The 15,246-nt window shown below is 31.5% G+C and overlaps 1 protein-coding gene and 1 long non-coding RNA gene across 2 annotated transcripts; one reads left to right on the top strand and one right to left on the bottom strand.

The window, feature by feature from the left end:
* Positions 1–250: 250 nt before the first annotated feature.
* On the top strand, positions 251–8,411 carry LOC145322759 (cuticle protein 3-like). Its single transcript, XM_080165013.1, has 6 exons — positions 251–383; positions 4,389–4,478; positions 6,149–6,264; positions 6,729–6,801; positions 7,778–7,834; positions 7,983–8,411. Exons 1-6 carry the CDS (start codon positions 375–377, stop codon positions 8,184–8,186), a joined length of 549 nt encoding a protein of 182 aa, XP_080021139.1. The 5' UTR covers positions 251–374; the 3' UTR covers positions 8,187–8,411.
* A 2,522-nt stretch (positions 8,412–10,933) lies between these two features.
* LOC145323395 (uncharacterized) lies at positions 10,934–13,526 on the bottom strand. The gene is made up of 3 exons (XR_013880947.1): positions 13,467–13,526; positions 11,575–11,660; positions 10,934–11,090 (listed from the first exon to the last, which is right to left on the bottom strand). It is a non-coding gene; the product is annotated as an uncharacterized LOC145323395 (long non-coding RNA).
* Positions 13,527–15,246: the final 1,720 nt, after the last annotated feature.

The following is a 15,246-nucleotide window of genomic DNA, read 5'->3' on the forward strand; positions in this document are numbered from 1 at the left end:
ACTTTGTTTGAACACTCCAAAGTTCCGAAAGTATAATTCCAAGAAGAAGACACACATTTCTCGCCACCCAAACCCAAACTTTACCACCACCACCGCCAACATCAAGAATTCTCCACAGGCGGTTGCTGTTGCCCCATCACTCCCCCCCCCCCCTCCTAGACTATTTTTAGGCTGTTGTCGTTGTATTTCAATGAATATTACTACTGGGCAGTGTGTGTGTGTGTGTGTGACGTCACTGTGGGCATTCTTTTCATATTTAAAGCACTGTAACCTAAGGTCTGTAGTTCATTTAGTTTTTAGATAGAGGACAAATTAGACGTCCATTACCTTCCTTTCCTACGTGTCCTACCTCCCCCACCCTACCTAAAGTTACCATGAGAGCGGTAGGTCCCATTTTTTTACTTAATATTATGTAATACATATGTTTGTTTTTTATTAGAATAGTTATTTATCGCATCGTATCATAGACAGCTTTCTGCGGATATTGAAATAAAAAATTATGAGACCCGAGAGGCCGAAGTTCCAGGCTAACAAAACTGGTATTAATTTTATGGTTTTTTATTTTATTATTCTTAAATAATTGTCTGTCCTAAGATGCTATACATGATTTTTCATTATGGCCTAAATCGGTTTAAATCAAGTAGACATTAATCGTCCGAAAGCTTAAAGCTTAAAAATTGTAAATTTAAGTTTGTTGGATGTCCTATTGATTAAAACCCTTGCAATAGAATTTCTTAAAATTATTTGTAATTTTAAAGGATAGAGCTTCAAAATAATGATCATAATGTCCATTTGCTGTAGTTTTTTTAGAATAAGTATCTGCTTTTATATGGAGAATCCTAGACGATTCGGCACAATATCACTTTGAATTTAAAGTTAATGTTAAAAATTATGTTGAAAAAATACTAATATCTGTGCATTAATTCTCAGAGTAGCTTCGCTATTTTTATACATAATCGCCATATTGTTTGTTTTTATGGAAATTTGTACAATTTGATGCATTGAAAGGAAGAATGAATTTGTTACGTAAATTGTTTATGGTCACACACAAGCCCACACACACACACACATACACACGCACACAGGATACACACAAAGATTCTGAAAAAGCGCAAATAAATAAAATCATTCTTGGGATTTTAAAGATTTATGCCAGTTGAAATTACAATTGGAGTTTATATCTAAGTTAAGTCTATAGGACAAATGATTTAAAAAAAAAAACTTCTTTAAAAATCTATTTATTCTCTGTTTTCTGGTATTCAAATTAAATTTCATCATTAGTTTGGTGATGAATAAGTTACTTTTACTTAATCTTATGTTCCACCATTTTTAGAATTCATTTTTTTTCATTTTTGATTTGGCTTTATTGTTATTTTAGCTGATCTTACCCACCTGATATTGATATTTTTTCTTAATTTGGTTGGGTTAAGCAAGTTTCAGAAAAGTCTCCGTTGCTTAAAAACGCTCCCAAGGGCTCAACACAAAATTATGAAAATTAAGGATTGGAGGGGGGGGGGGGGTCCACTTGAGCAAATTTTGCTTCTTCCGTTGATTTTCAATGGTTTCCTTTTATGGAAATAATAAATTCTTTTCTTTCATTAACTTACAAAATATAAGGAAGGGAGAGGATAATGGACAAACAATTAATCTTCCAAATATTTTGATGTGTAATTTTTTGCCATTGGTAGATTGTAAATATTTGAAAGAAAATTAAGAGATTGAAATAATAAAATCCTATTTACTAAAGTAACACATAGATTGAAAGTATGATATTTCTATGTTTAGAAATTAGCTCAAATGTCCTATCCCTGTATACCTTTCAGTAAGCATTTTTTCCCCTCCATTGCCCCGTCCATCCAGATTAGAGGAAAGACAAATTTATCCTCCATCGTCCTATCCCTTGGGTAACTCCTTTTCTAGACCGATCTTTGTTATGCATAATTTGAATTTACTTTGTGGGTGGCTGGGTGCTATGGACGGGGATAGGTGAATTGAAGATAAAATGATCCTCCCCCAACAAGTTATTATTAAAGACATACTTGACCAATGATAGGCCAGTATAGGTAATTTGCATTGTATGACATAGTTTTTTATTAGAGACAATAAGCTGCTTCTATTTCTACGTTTAAGTTGTGTACGACTATAGACAACTTTTTAAATTATGATTCCTGAGATGATTTAGTATTCTTCAACTTGTTTGTTGATTTTTTAAATTTATTGAGCTTCACTCTTTTGGATGTTGTCATCCTTGTTTATTTGGTATTCAACCCCCTCCCCGAAAAATTAATTTTAATGGTATAATTTAGTTTAAAAATACCCCGTATTATAATATATTAAATACATAATATGAAAGAAAAATTAGGCGTTAAAGAATTTTTACTTGACTTTTATGGTAGTAAAGTTTGGGTTAAGTGTTATTTTGTGTTTATACGATTTTTTTTATAAAAAATAAAATTTGAAAAATTTGAAAAACAAAGCGAAACCTCTCCGCGGTATTTTTGTCCGTATGTTCTTCTGCAATGAATAGCTCATTACTAAGAAATTTATATTTCAATTGTAAACAAGATGACTTTTAGAAATTAGGTTAAATTAATAAATAAAGATTCTTATGTTGATTAGGCATATGTTGTAAGATTAGAATTTCTTTTTAAACCACGATTTATAATGAAAGTATTACATCCCGTATTTTAGGCAATTCTCCAAAAGACAATATATGTTTTTTTCTTCCAATTTATGAACAACATTTTTTCCAATATCTGGGAAGATAAAAAAACATACTTTATTGTATAGCTCCAATATTATATTGGAGGATTTTTTGTGAAGAAGTTTAATTAATCTTGCCTTAACTGTGACCAGGGCAAATTTACCACCTATTAAGAACTAGAATGGGGCAACATCATTAAAAAAAAACTGTTCCATCATGCTATGTCAGGCGTGTTTAATTGACATACTTTGCATTTTGCCGATAGACAACAACAATAATAAGAAATAGATGAGTTTTTAGCTTGAATGACTTTTTCAGTAGCGAAGCTACTTTAGGAGTTGTAAATGTCCGTATGTCTTTTACTTCGAATGCAAGGGAAAAATTGTCGTCAATATAGGATGCTAACATGAACATAATTTATTGATGAGTTCGTTTATCTAGTAGTAGAGGAGGGAATGGGGTTAATTGGGGATATCGTTGTTTTAGCCAGCTACAAATTTCACCTCATGAGAGTACATGATACTTTAGTGTAAGATCCAAGTAATAATAAATCCATTCATCAAAAAAAAATATTTCTTAAATAAGATATGTAGTTAGATTATTTATCAAAAAAATAATAAAATGAGTTATTTTTTCATTTAACAGTTGTACAAATAATCATAAAAATAAAACTTTATAATTGAAAAAACAAACAATAAAAATCAAAATCAAATACAAAAAAAAGATATTATTTACTTTATGAATCGAAAAGCAACGCGATGTTTATTTATTTCATATGTTTTTATGTTTGCTTTTGTGAGACATTTACAATATATAATAACAATTGGTTAAAATATGAATATCAATCTTTCTTTAAAATACATTTAGAAAAGCCTTACTACATTTGGTCATAATTGTTCTCTTTCAGACTTTTAAGATTTAAAGATAATTTGGATTAGCTTTATATTGAACATTTTTGGCTTTCAAAATACAATAGTATACCATAGGAATAGAGGAAGAGTACAATGAAAGATACATAAATTTAATATTCTGATATTGAAAAAGTCTTGTTTAAATGCAAACAATTTTACTTTTTTTATTTTCCTATTGGTCCATCTCTGTTCAGTACCCTTAGATTCATGGAAAATGATTAATCTTCTATTGTCCTATCCTTACATTCCTGATGCTAGCAATCTTTTAGTATATAATAGAAAACAATTTATTTAAAATTTATATTTAGAAGTTAAATAAATTATGGGGATTTAAGCAAATATTCATTTTATTTAGCTTTTAAAAAAGGTCAATTTATATTATTTAGTTGTGAAGCTACTCTTTAAATAAGGTATAACCCTTGTCCATTAGTCACTTTAAGACTTTAACTTCCTAGCTTATTAACGGATTTTTAAAGTTAGAGATATCTCGATGAGCATATCAACCAAGGGATCTAAAGGGATAAGACAATGTACATCCCAATGATGATACACAAAATTATCTGTTCTGAATATTACAATTGGTAATTGAAACGTTTGGACGTTCAACTTAATAAACAAACCAATCAGATTTCAATTTCAGCCCCTAAAGTTGTCAAGCCAACAAATAAGAAAACGTTGATATATAACTTTGGGGACCAGTGTAATAAACAGCCAGATGGCCCAACCCTCCCTGATATGAACAAAACTTTATTTTATTTAATTTTTTATTTTAGTTTGTGTTAGCCGCCTGTCTTCTAGCCGCAGTTTCTGCCCTGCCCGCCAAACTGCAGCGCCAATCCCGCCAGGGATATATTTCCCCACAGGTAGATAGATAGATAGACAGATAAATATATAGATAGATATACAGACAGATAGATAGACAGGTAGATAGATAAATAAATAGACAGACAGATAGACAAACAGATTGATAGACATATATATAGATAGACAGATAAAAAGACAGATAGATAGACAGATAGATAAACATATAGATAGACATATAGATATACAGACATATAGATAGATAGATAGACAGATAGATAGACAGATAGATAGACAGCCATATAGAAAGACCAGACAAATAGAAAGAAAATGAATATATAGATAAAACATTTAGATAGACAAATTAATAGATAGATAGCTTTCTTATTAACCATTCATGAGATCTTTTTGACTTAACATTTTTATACCAATAACCTTTAGAATACAGGATGTATACTAATTACGTTGATTAGGCAAGAACATAAATGTTACTGCGATTCTTTACCTTATAATAACTTTAGAATTCACTTATTGACTTCAATGCTCTTCTAAAAATCCCATTGGGTTGTCACAAAACCTTCTTACTGAATTCTTAATTCTTGTATGTTAATGGTTTTTACTTCACACTTAAAGGAATTAGAAGGAGGGGTAGCTCTATTTAAAACCCTTATCACATATAGTATTTACGTAAAAATTAAAGGAAATTTTCTTCTAAAAGGGGGGGGGGGGGAGTGTTTACTAATATATTTTCAGAATCATGTATCTTTAAATGGTTTAATTGTTCCTCGCAAAATAGAGTAAAACCCGACCGGACCAATTTAGGCTATTTACATTTTGTTTTGGAAATTTTATTTGTCACTTACGATATTTTGGACATTATATCTTTAAAGGCTATGCCTAAAATTGTGCTTATGCTTTTAAATTTGATTCATACTCGTTGAGACGTCAGTATACAGTAACACTATCCTATTCCTTGTTCGATTGTGATTGACCTTGTTAAGGTGAACCAGCGTAGATTTTAGTAAATTGACCATGTGTGTATATGTCACTGTATGTGATAAAATCTTGGTTTGAAATATAACAATAGCATTATTCAAATACGTCAACTGAATTGGTCAAAAGATCGGCCTACTATAGTTGGTCTTCACTTCCGTATAAAAACAGACAAACATATAAATATCAAAAAAAGTTTTAATATTTAGGTTTTTTGATATAGTTAAATTGAGAATATGTTGCTTATAATTCATTGATTTTAAGATGCTTGATTTTGTAATTATTTTGGTAGTTATAAAAATCTGCGCCGTTAGTATAATCATGCGGCATTGATGGCAAACCGAATGCAGTAAAAATTCAAACAGGAAATAGCTACTTATATAGAAAATGCGTATCATCTTCAGAAATAACATATTTCCTTTCCCTAAACATCTTTGGTTATGTTTTTTTAAAACAACCCTGTTTCTTACATGTATGTTTTTCTAATCATATAGTCAAAGACATGATGGCATTATTAGAATATCGTTAGATAGTATAGAAAAAAGGGTTTTAAAATTAAGTGATGTAGCTCATGATCTGTTTATAAAATTCCAGCCATGAAAATTCTGTCGATGGACTGTATTTAATGTTCATTTTACTATTTTTCATTCTTTGTACATGGTGTATAATACACAAAATTCTAATAAAGTATCAACAAATTCAACTGGGTTCATGTTTTTTTTTATTTTTTTTTGTATAGGCTGAGTATGGAAATGTTGGGCAGGAGTCTCAGGTTGTTGTAGAGGCCCGCCAGGCTCCTGCAGCCCCCATTGGTATTGTCCGCTCCAGCTATGACGGTCCACTTCCAACCTTCAGGTAGATTACATTTTGACTGCAAAACCTTTGTTTGTAGGTCCTAACCTAGATTAGATTGAATTTATTATTCTTGGGAGTAAATACACATAAAAGAAAAACAATTAAAATTTCATAAGAGGTAGGAAGTATGCAGTAATGTGTATGCATACATTGTTTTCATACAGGCCCTGTTATTTAAAAATAAATAGGCAATCAAAATGTGTCAATTATATGACAGCAATTACTACTTTTATTTAATGTGGTACATTCGATATAAACCATTGAAATTACATAAAGAGAGAATGCTAGCAATTTGGCAGGGTTATAGTATGATATTATAGACAACCAACCTTTTAATTGCACGAACTTTGTCTGTGAAACCCAACAATACATGATATTGAAATGATATTTGCCGTCAACGCATTTTTTCTCGTCAGACCATGAAAGAACCACCTTATCATTTTCAAATTTTTCTTCATTTCTAGATACTCTTACGAGACCGAGAATGAGATCACCAACTCTGCTGAGGGTGAACTTAGGCTTGTCGACGATACTGAGGTAAGTCGAACATTCAATAGTTATAGGGTAGTTTTGTATATTTTGCTAGTTTTTGAACTTCTAACTTCAAGAAACACAGTTTTCTTTGGCGTGACTTTTAACCCCCCACGCAATTTCTCTTGGGATGATAGATTAGATTAGATTAGATTCATTATTCTTGGGTGTACATACATAGAAAAAAAAAAAAAAAAAATAATAAATGAATTAAATGAATATTATATACATTTATATATACAGTCAAATTTTATTGATATGGTTAATTTATAAAAAAAAATTTCTTCTCAAATGGCAGTTTCCTAAAAACTAGGAAGTATGCAGTAATGTGTATTCACACATTGTTTTCATACAGGCCATATAGATAAGACAAAAAAATAGAAAAAAGATAATAAGCAATAAATAAAATCATATTGGAGAGGAAAGAATGATAATAGGAAGGATTGATTAGGGCATACAAGTCTCACACCATTATTGCAATAATAGAAATTTTAAAAAAACATTTCAACAAATAGATTTTGATTAATCTATCAGATTTCAAACAATATTGAAAAGAAATATAATTTTATCTACATTCTTGACATAATGGGTTGTTACACACTAAAGTTAAGCTTGATAACAAAGATTCTTTTAGATTTTTTATAAATTTTTTTCTTGATTGATTGTGGGTTAATAAATCATTATTACAATGGATATTCCATAATTCTTGAAAATGATAGTGGTACCCTCCACAAAAATAGTTATAAAACTTCCCCTCACCTATGTGTAGCTACGCTGTAAACGAGAACCATATCGGTTCAGTGGTTAGCAAGATTTTTTGGTACACACAGTTAACCTGTTACTTTTATAAAAGGATAACTATTATTCATTTCCTTAGAAAAAATAGCTGATGTTTACAAAAGACAATCATTTCAGGATTATTGAAGAGTAAGGAAGGCTAAGATTTCTAGAACACGCTAAAATTTTCATAATTTTTTTTAAGGTTATGGTGATGAGAGGATCCTACTCTTATGTTGGTCCCGATGGTCTTACCTACCAGGTAATGTGTCAGCATATATGTAGCGCAGCAATATTAAAATTTTAAAAATTGATTTAAAAGATATAATCATATTCATTTTTTACTTATCTTTTTTTCTAGCCCTGTGGGGCACATTCAAACCAGACAAAACCTAACCTAACTTATTAAGGTTGACTGGTTCGCCGACGAAACCGGATTCCACCCCAGCGCCCCTCACCTCCCCAAGTCCGTTGAGCCCAACCACCCCGAGGTTGCTGCCGCCGTCCGTGCCCAGATCGAGTTCGCCGAGCAGGAGGAGCGCGCAGCCGCCGCCAGCGGTCGTGTTAACACATACGCCAGCCCCGATGAGCTCTCAAGCTATAATAGAATCTAAACACTCTGTTTTTTGATCTCCTAAAATCTCCAAAAATTGTACCTATTCCTGATTTGTCATATATTTATTGTTTTAATTATTTTTGTACCTAAAAAGCACTTTTTACTAAAAAATGAAAAAAAAATGGAAATTTACATATTTTTTTACATTTTTCTTAATAAATGTGTGCTTTTTGAGGTCTTTATTTCATGATATTAAATTTGAAATATAAACGATGCTTGGCAAGTTTAATTTTTATATTTGTAGAGTAGAGGGTTTCAAATGACACCGAAATGGGAAATTTTAGATCTATACACTAGGGGATTTTTTCCCCCGGCTTTTTTTTGAAATTAAAGTAGTGCAGTTGCAATTATTATGCCTTTTGGTGATAAAACACTTAAGGGGGTAAAAAAATCATTTCATCAGAACTATGGCTTCATGGTGCTCCCTGAATAGATCTTGAGGAGTAAAATTAGGAATTTTTGAAATTTTCAAAATATCTCGTTCGTAGCCTGAGAAAAGCTCAAAAAAACCCTAAAAAACGCTATTTTTGAAAATTGGCCAATTTTTAGAGGTTTTTGAACTTTTCTCAGGCTAGGAACAAGATATTTTGAAAATTTCAAAAATTCCTGATTCTACTCCTCAAGACATATTCAGGGAAGTACCATGAAGCCATAGTTCTGATGCAATGATTTTTTAACCCCCATAAGGGGGGCATCAAAATTTCAAACTGAAATTTCTGGGCATAATACTTGACCAAAATGGTTAAAATTTTAACACAAGTATTTGTTCACCAAAAGGTATAATAATTGCAACTGCACTACTTTAATTTCAAAAAAAGCCAGGGAAAAAAAATCACATACTATACACATATGACCCTTTCAAAAACTTGGATTTTTAACCTTTAACTTCAGCGTACAGTATTATGCTGATTCAAAAGTATATGATTAGTGAATAAAAAAACCAAATTTTAATAAACTAGTTTATTAAATAATAAGATAAATAAAAATAAATAATAAATATAAGTATAACGATAATGCCACTAATAAATAAAAACACAAATAAATCAAATAAAAGAAAACACATTGTTAAAAATTTTTGACACATTTGAAACTTTTATTACAGTTCTCAATGTAATTAAAAGTTTGAAAATCTGAAAATTTTTACAGTGTTTAAAAAATACATGAATTGACTAGAATCGTTTGGTAAACAAATAAAAGAAAGATATTACTGAAAAAAGGAACTTGTATGTCCTATTTTGCTTTATTTTCTAATAATATTTTTCTCCTATTGGTTATTTTTTTAGAGACACTGTTTTATAGAATCACAATAATTTATACCAATTTTTAATAGCAAGGGAATAATATTCTGACAAACAACTCTAAAGCAAAATTTCGCCACAACCCCCTACCCCTTTTCCTCCCCTTCTTTACCACTTCTCTTCAGATACATGACAAAAACAAAATATACCACAAGATACTTAGTAAGATTTCATGATTTTTTTTTTGTAGAATTGTTGGTTAGAATAGCTAACCCTGCTTGTCATAAAGAAAATATCTTTAATTTGGAAAGTTTTTGCATTTTTAACACGAATTTTAACTGTATTCAATAATCATTAAGTTAAAAAATTCCTTCAAGCTTTGAAAGATAAAAGATGTTTGATAATTATTAGAAAAATCACTAGTTTATGACTGTTATGAATATGGGGAAGCTTTTTATAGGTCCTAAAAAAAGTGATGAAATGAAAAATTTTGGTTGAAAATCCCAAATGACATATTAGAATAATGGACTATTCTAATATGATGTCATTCGGGATACTTTGGCCAAAAGTTTTTTTAATTTATCCCCCTTTGTTTATAGGCACTATAAAAAGCTTTGAGTATTGGAGCAAAAGGGGATTTAAAAACGCTAGAAAGTATTGTTTTTAAGGTGGGGGAGGGGAGTGAAGGTTCAATACGCCTCAAAAGATGTTAGGGAAATCAATGTAATGAAAGCATTATTTATTATCACTCTTCTTTTCGTGAAAAAGAAAGGGGTCCAAAAAATACTTTCAAGATAAAATGCAGTTAATTTCTGAACATTGTATAAAAAAAGGCCACCAAGATTCGATTTTACAAATTTTAACAAGAACAGACTTTAGCAAAAGAGGAGGCGAGGAGGGGGGGGGGGGTGGATGAATGGTATTAATTTTTAATTTCATAATTCATTAATTTGAAACCTTTAAAATAGCTGAATGGGGCATTTTAACGAAATTTGTCAAATTTCCAAAACTGTCTGAAAATTTTCTTTCGTATCAACCTCTTTTTAGACACATTTTAGGGTTTATATTTCCTTAGTAGGTTCTGTCTTGGTATTCTTGGTAATGGTGGTAGTTTTATAAAATTCTTTTCTTGCGATACCCTCTAAAATAAACAAAAAATATAAGCTATTCATAGTTAAAGTTTTAAAAAATTGCACACATTTTATTACAGCAGCTATTTCAGAAAATAGACACTGAAGCTCTTTATATTGCCTATAAAAGATTTCGTCTTACAATTGAAATTACCAATGATAGGCTAATACTTAGACTAAATTACCAATGGCAGGCCAGTATACATTTTAATTGACCAATGGTAGGCCAGTATTACGTCATTTTTTATAGGCACTATAGATAGCTTCGAAATCAAGGTTAACCAGTTAGTGATGTCCATTTTAGCATCCTAAATTGACGATAATATTTCCCGTGTCATAATATCCACGTATATTCTATATAATTATAAACAGGTTACCTGCTGCGGCTTTGTGAATCGCTTGAATCCTGGCAGCCTTAATGGTTGAAAATTGTTGAGCAATTTATTTGGATATTTGTCAGCAAATTTTGTGAACATTATATCACCATTTCTTCGGGAGCGGAGTGGCAACAAATTTAGAAGATTTTTCTTAAACCTGAAATGAAAACAGAGTATATTTGTTTAAAAATTGAAAATTAAGGGGGGGGGGGGTGGAGGTTTAGTTTTTTTGTTCCTATGCCTAACCCCTGATCTGAAGCAATTAACAATTGACTTGGCTAGAAAAACTGTGGGTAACACTCTGCTCGTCGATGGGTTCGAATCTCGGTCATACCGCGGCATAACTAACGACGTTATAGTTTGTTCCTACAGCTGATATGGCAGATGCGCCAAATTAATTGTAGGGTTAATGCCATTGACTTAAACAGTTCATCTTACGGGTAAGGTCGTGCAATCAAAGGGTTAAGAGGGACTTTGGACCTACTATAAAGGTCTTGCCCCACGTTATTATCAACCAGAGTATTAAATCAGAGGTATTATTAATTAAGCTACAAAACAAGAACATTAGGTGTTTCTCCAAAAAACTTCAGACAATTCTGAATTAAAATCCTTTGAAAGAGTTTTTTTTATATAAATGTTACCTATGAAACATAAGAAAAGCAGGTATAAACTCAAAGTTAGCTCCCACGTCTATGTTAGAATCACTAATGGCTGCCTTCACAAAATTCTAAAAATATTAATTAATCAAAAAATATTTTAATTAATCAATTATAAATCATAACCACATACATAGTTTCTTCTTCTTATAAACCTTCCTGGGATCTATGAGAAGCTAACCTGTTAAGGAGAACCCGATTGGTTTAGCGGTTAACATGATCCTTCGGTACAAACATACACACTTACAGACTTTATAGTTCGTACTAGCGGCTTCGCCCATAGCCTCTAGCGGCTTCGCCCATAGCCTCTAGCGGCTTTGCCCCAAGAGGTTTAATCAAACCAATTTTTCATATTTTAGATTTAGAAGAAAAATAAAATAAAAATTGGGGGGGGGGGAAATTTTTTTTTTTTTTTTGGGGGGGGGGGGGGGGTAGTCAACCCCACTATTTTAATTTTAGTTTTTAAAAGAAACCTTCCCGGGACCTTGAAGCTACCTTGCAAAGGAGAACCCGATCAGTTCAGCGGTTAGCGAGATCATTCGCTACAAACAACCAGACAGACAAACAAACAAACAGACAAACCGACAGACATCGTTCTACTTTGTATTATAAATAAATTTATAGTATAGATGTATAAAGAGCTTACTATTTGATTTCCAATTGCAAAGACCCAGAGCGTTGCAGACGAAAAATAATTTCATTAAACTTTGCTTTCTAATTTCAGCTGTTTAATGCTTTCTTCTGCTTTTTGAAAAAGAAAGGGACAATGTGTAAAATTGCCATTTCTGTCTAAACTTCAGTGAAGTATTTAAAACTGCCATTATCAATTTTTCACAACTAGGCTCCTGCCGATACAATTATATTCATAATCATCTTTTCCGATTTACAATACTGCATTTTTAAACCTAGTTATTTGTGATTAATAAGACATTTTTCCTAATGATGTGAATACTTTATTGCAAATCAAAATTATCAAGTTTTTAGTGACATCTAGCGACAAATGTAGAACTAATATATTGCAGATGTTCCCAAATTTATTTTTTGCCTGAATTTACGTTGTTTTCAATTATTTTTCCATAAAGGGTTGAGCTCTCTCTCAGGTGGTGGCAAATTAACTATGTCCTTATTTTAAGTAATTGGGTTATTGTCAGTTTTTTTAGATCAGTAGATATTTTTCAAAATATTTTTCAACAATTGAACAGTATTTAGACAATGCAAAACGAATTTAACTAAGATGAATGCAAATATCATTGCAGCTCATACATAGACGTACAAGAAAAGGGGTAAAGGGGTGTTCACCCCTTTAGACTTTGAAATCTCTTATTTTACACCCCACAAGTTTTTTAAAAATACGTTAGATTACTTCCCTTAAGCGTATGGAACCCCTCATTCAAAGTAAAAAGCTTGGGCGTCCTTGTGTTCACATTAGTTTCCAATTTGCTTTTTGTTCTTTTGCCAGCACCCGGTTGTATTTACATTTTTGAAAGATTCAGCTGATTTGAAAGACCCAACCCACAGACGGTACAAGGCCTTTGAGAAAGGAACAGGGTTACAAATACTATTTATCACTCTATATATATTACTTTAATGTATTATAGATAAAAAGGGGGATAGGTTTGAAAACTTTTTCTGAAACGACCCGAAAGACGTCATATTAGAATAATCCATTATTCTAGTATGACGTCATTCGGGATATTTTGGCTAAAAGCTTTAAAATTTATACCCCTTTTTTTATAGGCACCTCAAAGTTCTTCACAGACGGACTGACGGGCGGACGGGCAGACAAAGTGAAAAATAGAGTAGGATTTGCTACTAAAAACTGAAAGGGATAAAGGTTAATTTCTCCTCCATTGACCTGTCCCTGAAACTATACTTACTGAAACAGGCTCAGCATTGATACCAGAAGGATCTAAAATATTCACTGGGTCATCCTAATATCACCAGACAAATAACTTTCAACAATAATGTAATTAACATCCAACAGACAACAAACATTTTTGATTGACGACCTTTTTTCTGGAAGTCCCAACTGTGCATGGTGATGAGTTGCGCCTGTTTTAGGGCAGGGCCATTCCCCCTCTTAATATTAGTGTTACGTGCAAGACTTTCCAACAGTAGGTTCCATTTTAACGTCTCTAGTATGATGTCGGACTCGAACCCGATACCTATAATAGTTTTTTAAAATTGTTATTTAACTAAGAGAATTTTTTTATAGCTAATAATCTTTAAAATCAAGTGCATAAAATGAAAAAGTATGTCTTTACTTTCTTTATGTAAGCAATTTGCAAAAGATTTTTGTCTTTTACGCGATGATGTTCGATTGACCGACTGTCAAATTTTCCTATACTTCACTTTTAAGAATGTTAAAGTACTTGTTTATACAAAATTGAAAAATGTTATTTTGTTATTTGTCCCTGATAAAGCAGAAAGTTCATTGTCCACCTGAAGGGAGGACCAAACAGGGTTCTCTGGACAGGACCTAATCCCGGGAATATGGTCCGCTTTACTGGATTACTGGTGGTTAATCTGAAGGACTGCAGAAACAAATTGTAATGATAAATATGATACTATTAAATTAAGAAAGTAGCATGTCTGAAAATTTAAGGATTTTAAGGGGTAAGGTAATGTACGATAAATTGATATACGACCCAAATGATGATAACAGAATCGGTACATTAAAATAATAAGCTGAAAAGTTGGCAAGTGATCTAAATTCAACAAAATTTCTCAAAGTTTTTAAGTCAACGAATAATTATTTATATAAATATTTACTAATATAATTTGTATGTTCCCTGCCCCCAATATAAAATTCAAAATAAGTAACAGGGTGATATAAAATACATTTTTTGGATTGATTAATCTTTTGTAGACTAATTTATATTAATAAGGACTGTGTATTTAAAGGCAGAAGAAGGCAACAGAAAAAAGTCTTAAATCAACTCAAGGCTTAAATTAAAAACAATAAAGCCTTCCCATGATCAATACAAAGTTTTTATAAATGGAGAACTCAATCGGTTAAGCGAGATCTTAACGGACAAATCTTTTTAATTTATCAATATTATCCCTGAAATGATTGATAGGTCTACTTTTACTGTACATTTCTAAGGTACTTTTTTAACGTTTGCCCAAGAGTTAGCCCGTTCCCACCCCCCCAAAAAAAAAAAAATCTTTAAATATTAAAGGGGTGTATGTGCATTACTACCCAGACTTCTTTACCACGTTCCTTGAGGCTTGGGGCGCTGCTACTAGTTTTGATAAAAAGTCTCAAATAACTAGGAATTATTCTGAAGGAATATTTTTGAATTTTTAATTCTTGGAAAAAATGCACTTTTCCAAATTTTAAATGTCATTTACGTGTTGAATTTTTTTAGGGAGGTAGTGACCATTGGTTGGACTGGAAATTATTTTGACATTTTATTTGCGTAAAAAAACATGATAAAATATTGATTGGTTAGTTCAAACTATCTGTCCAAACTTTTCGACCAATAATTTTCTTCTACAGAGGGGGTAATTTAAAGATAAACAGATATACAGATATTTTTATCGTCCATTCCCTTATCCCTTAAGAAATTCAATTTCTTGTGTAGTTAAAATGAGACAAATTAATATTCTTTGGATTAGCACCGGTTCTATGCCATACTAAAAATCATGTATCGT

This window comes from Acartia tonsa, chromosome 6 (genome assembly GCF_053477335.1).
Source record: "Acartia tonsa isolate MP-2025a chromosome 6, ASM5347733v1, whole genome shotgun sequence".
Lineage (NCBI taxonomy): Eukaryota > Metazoa > Arthropoda > Copepoda > Calanoida > Acartiidae > Acartia > Acartia tonsa.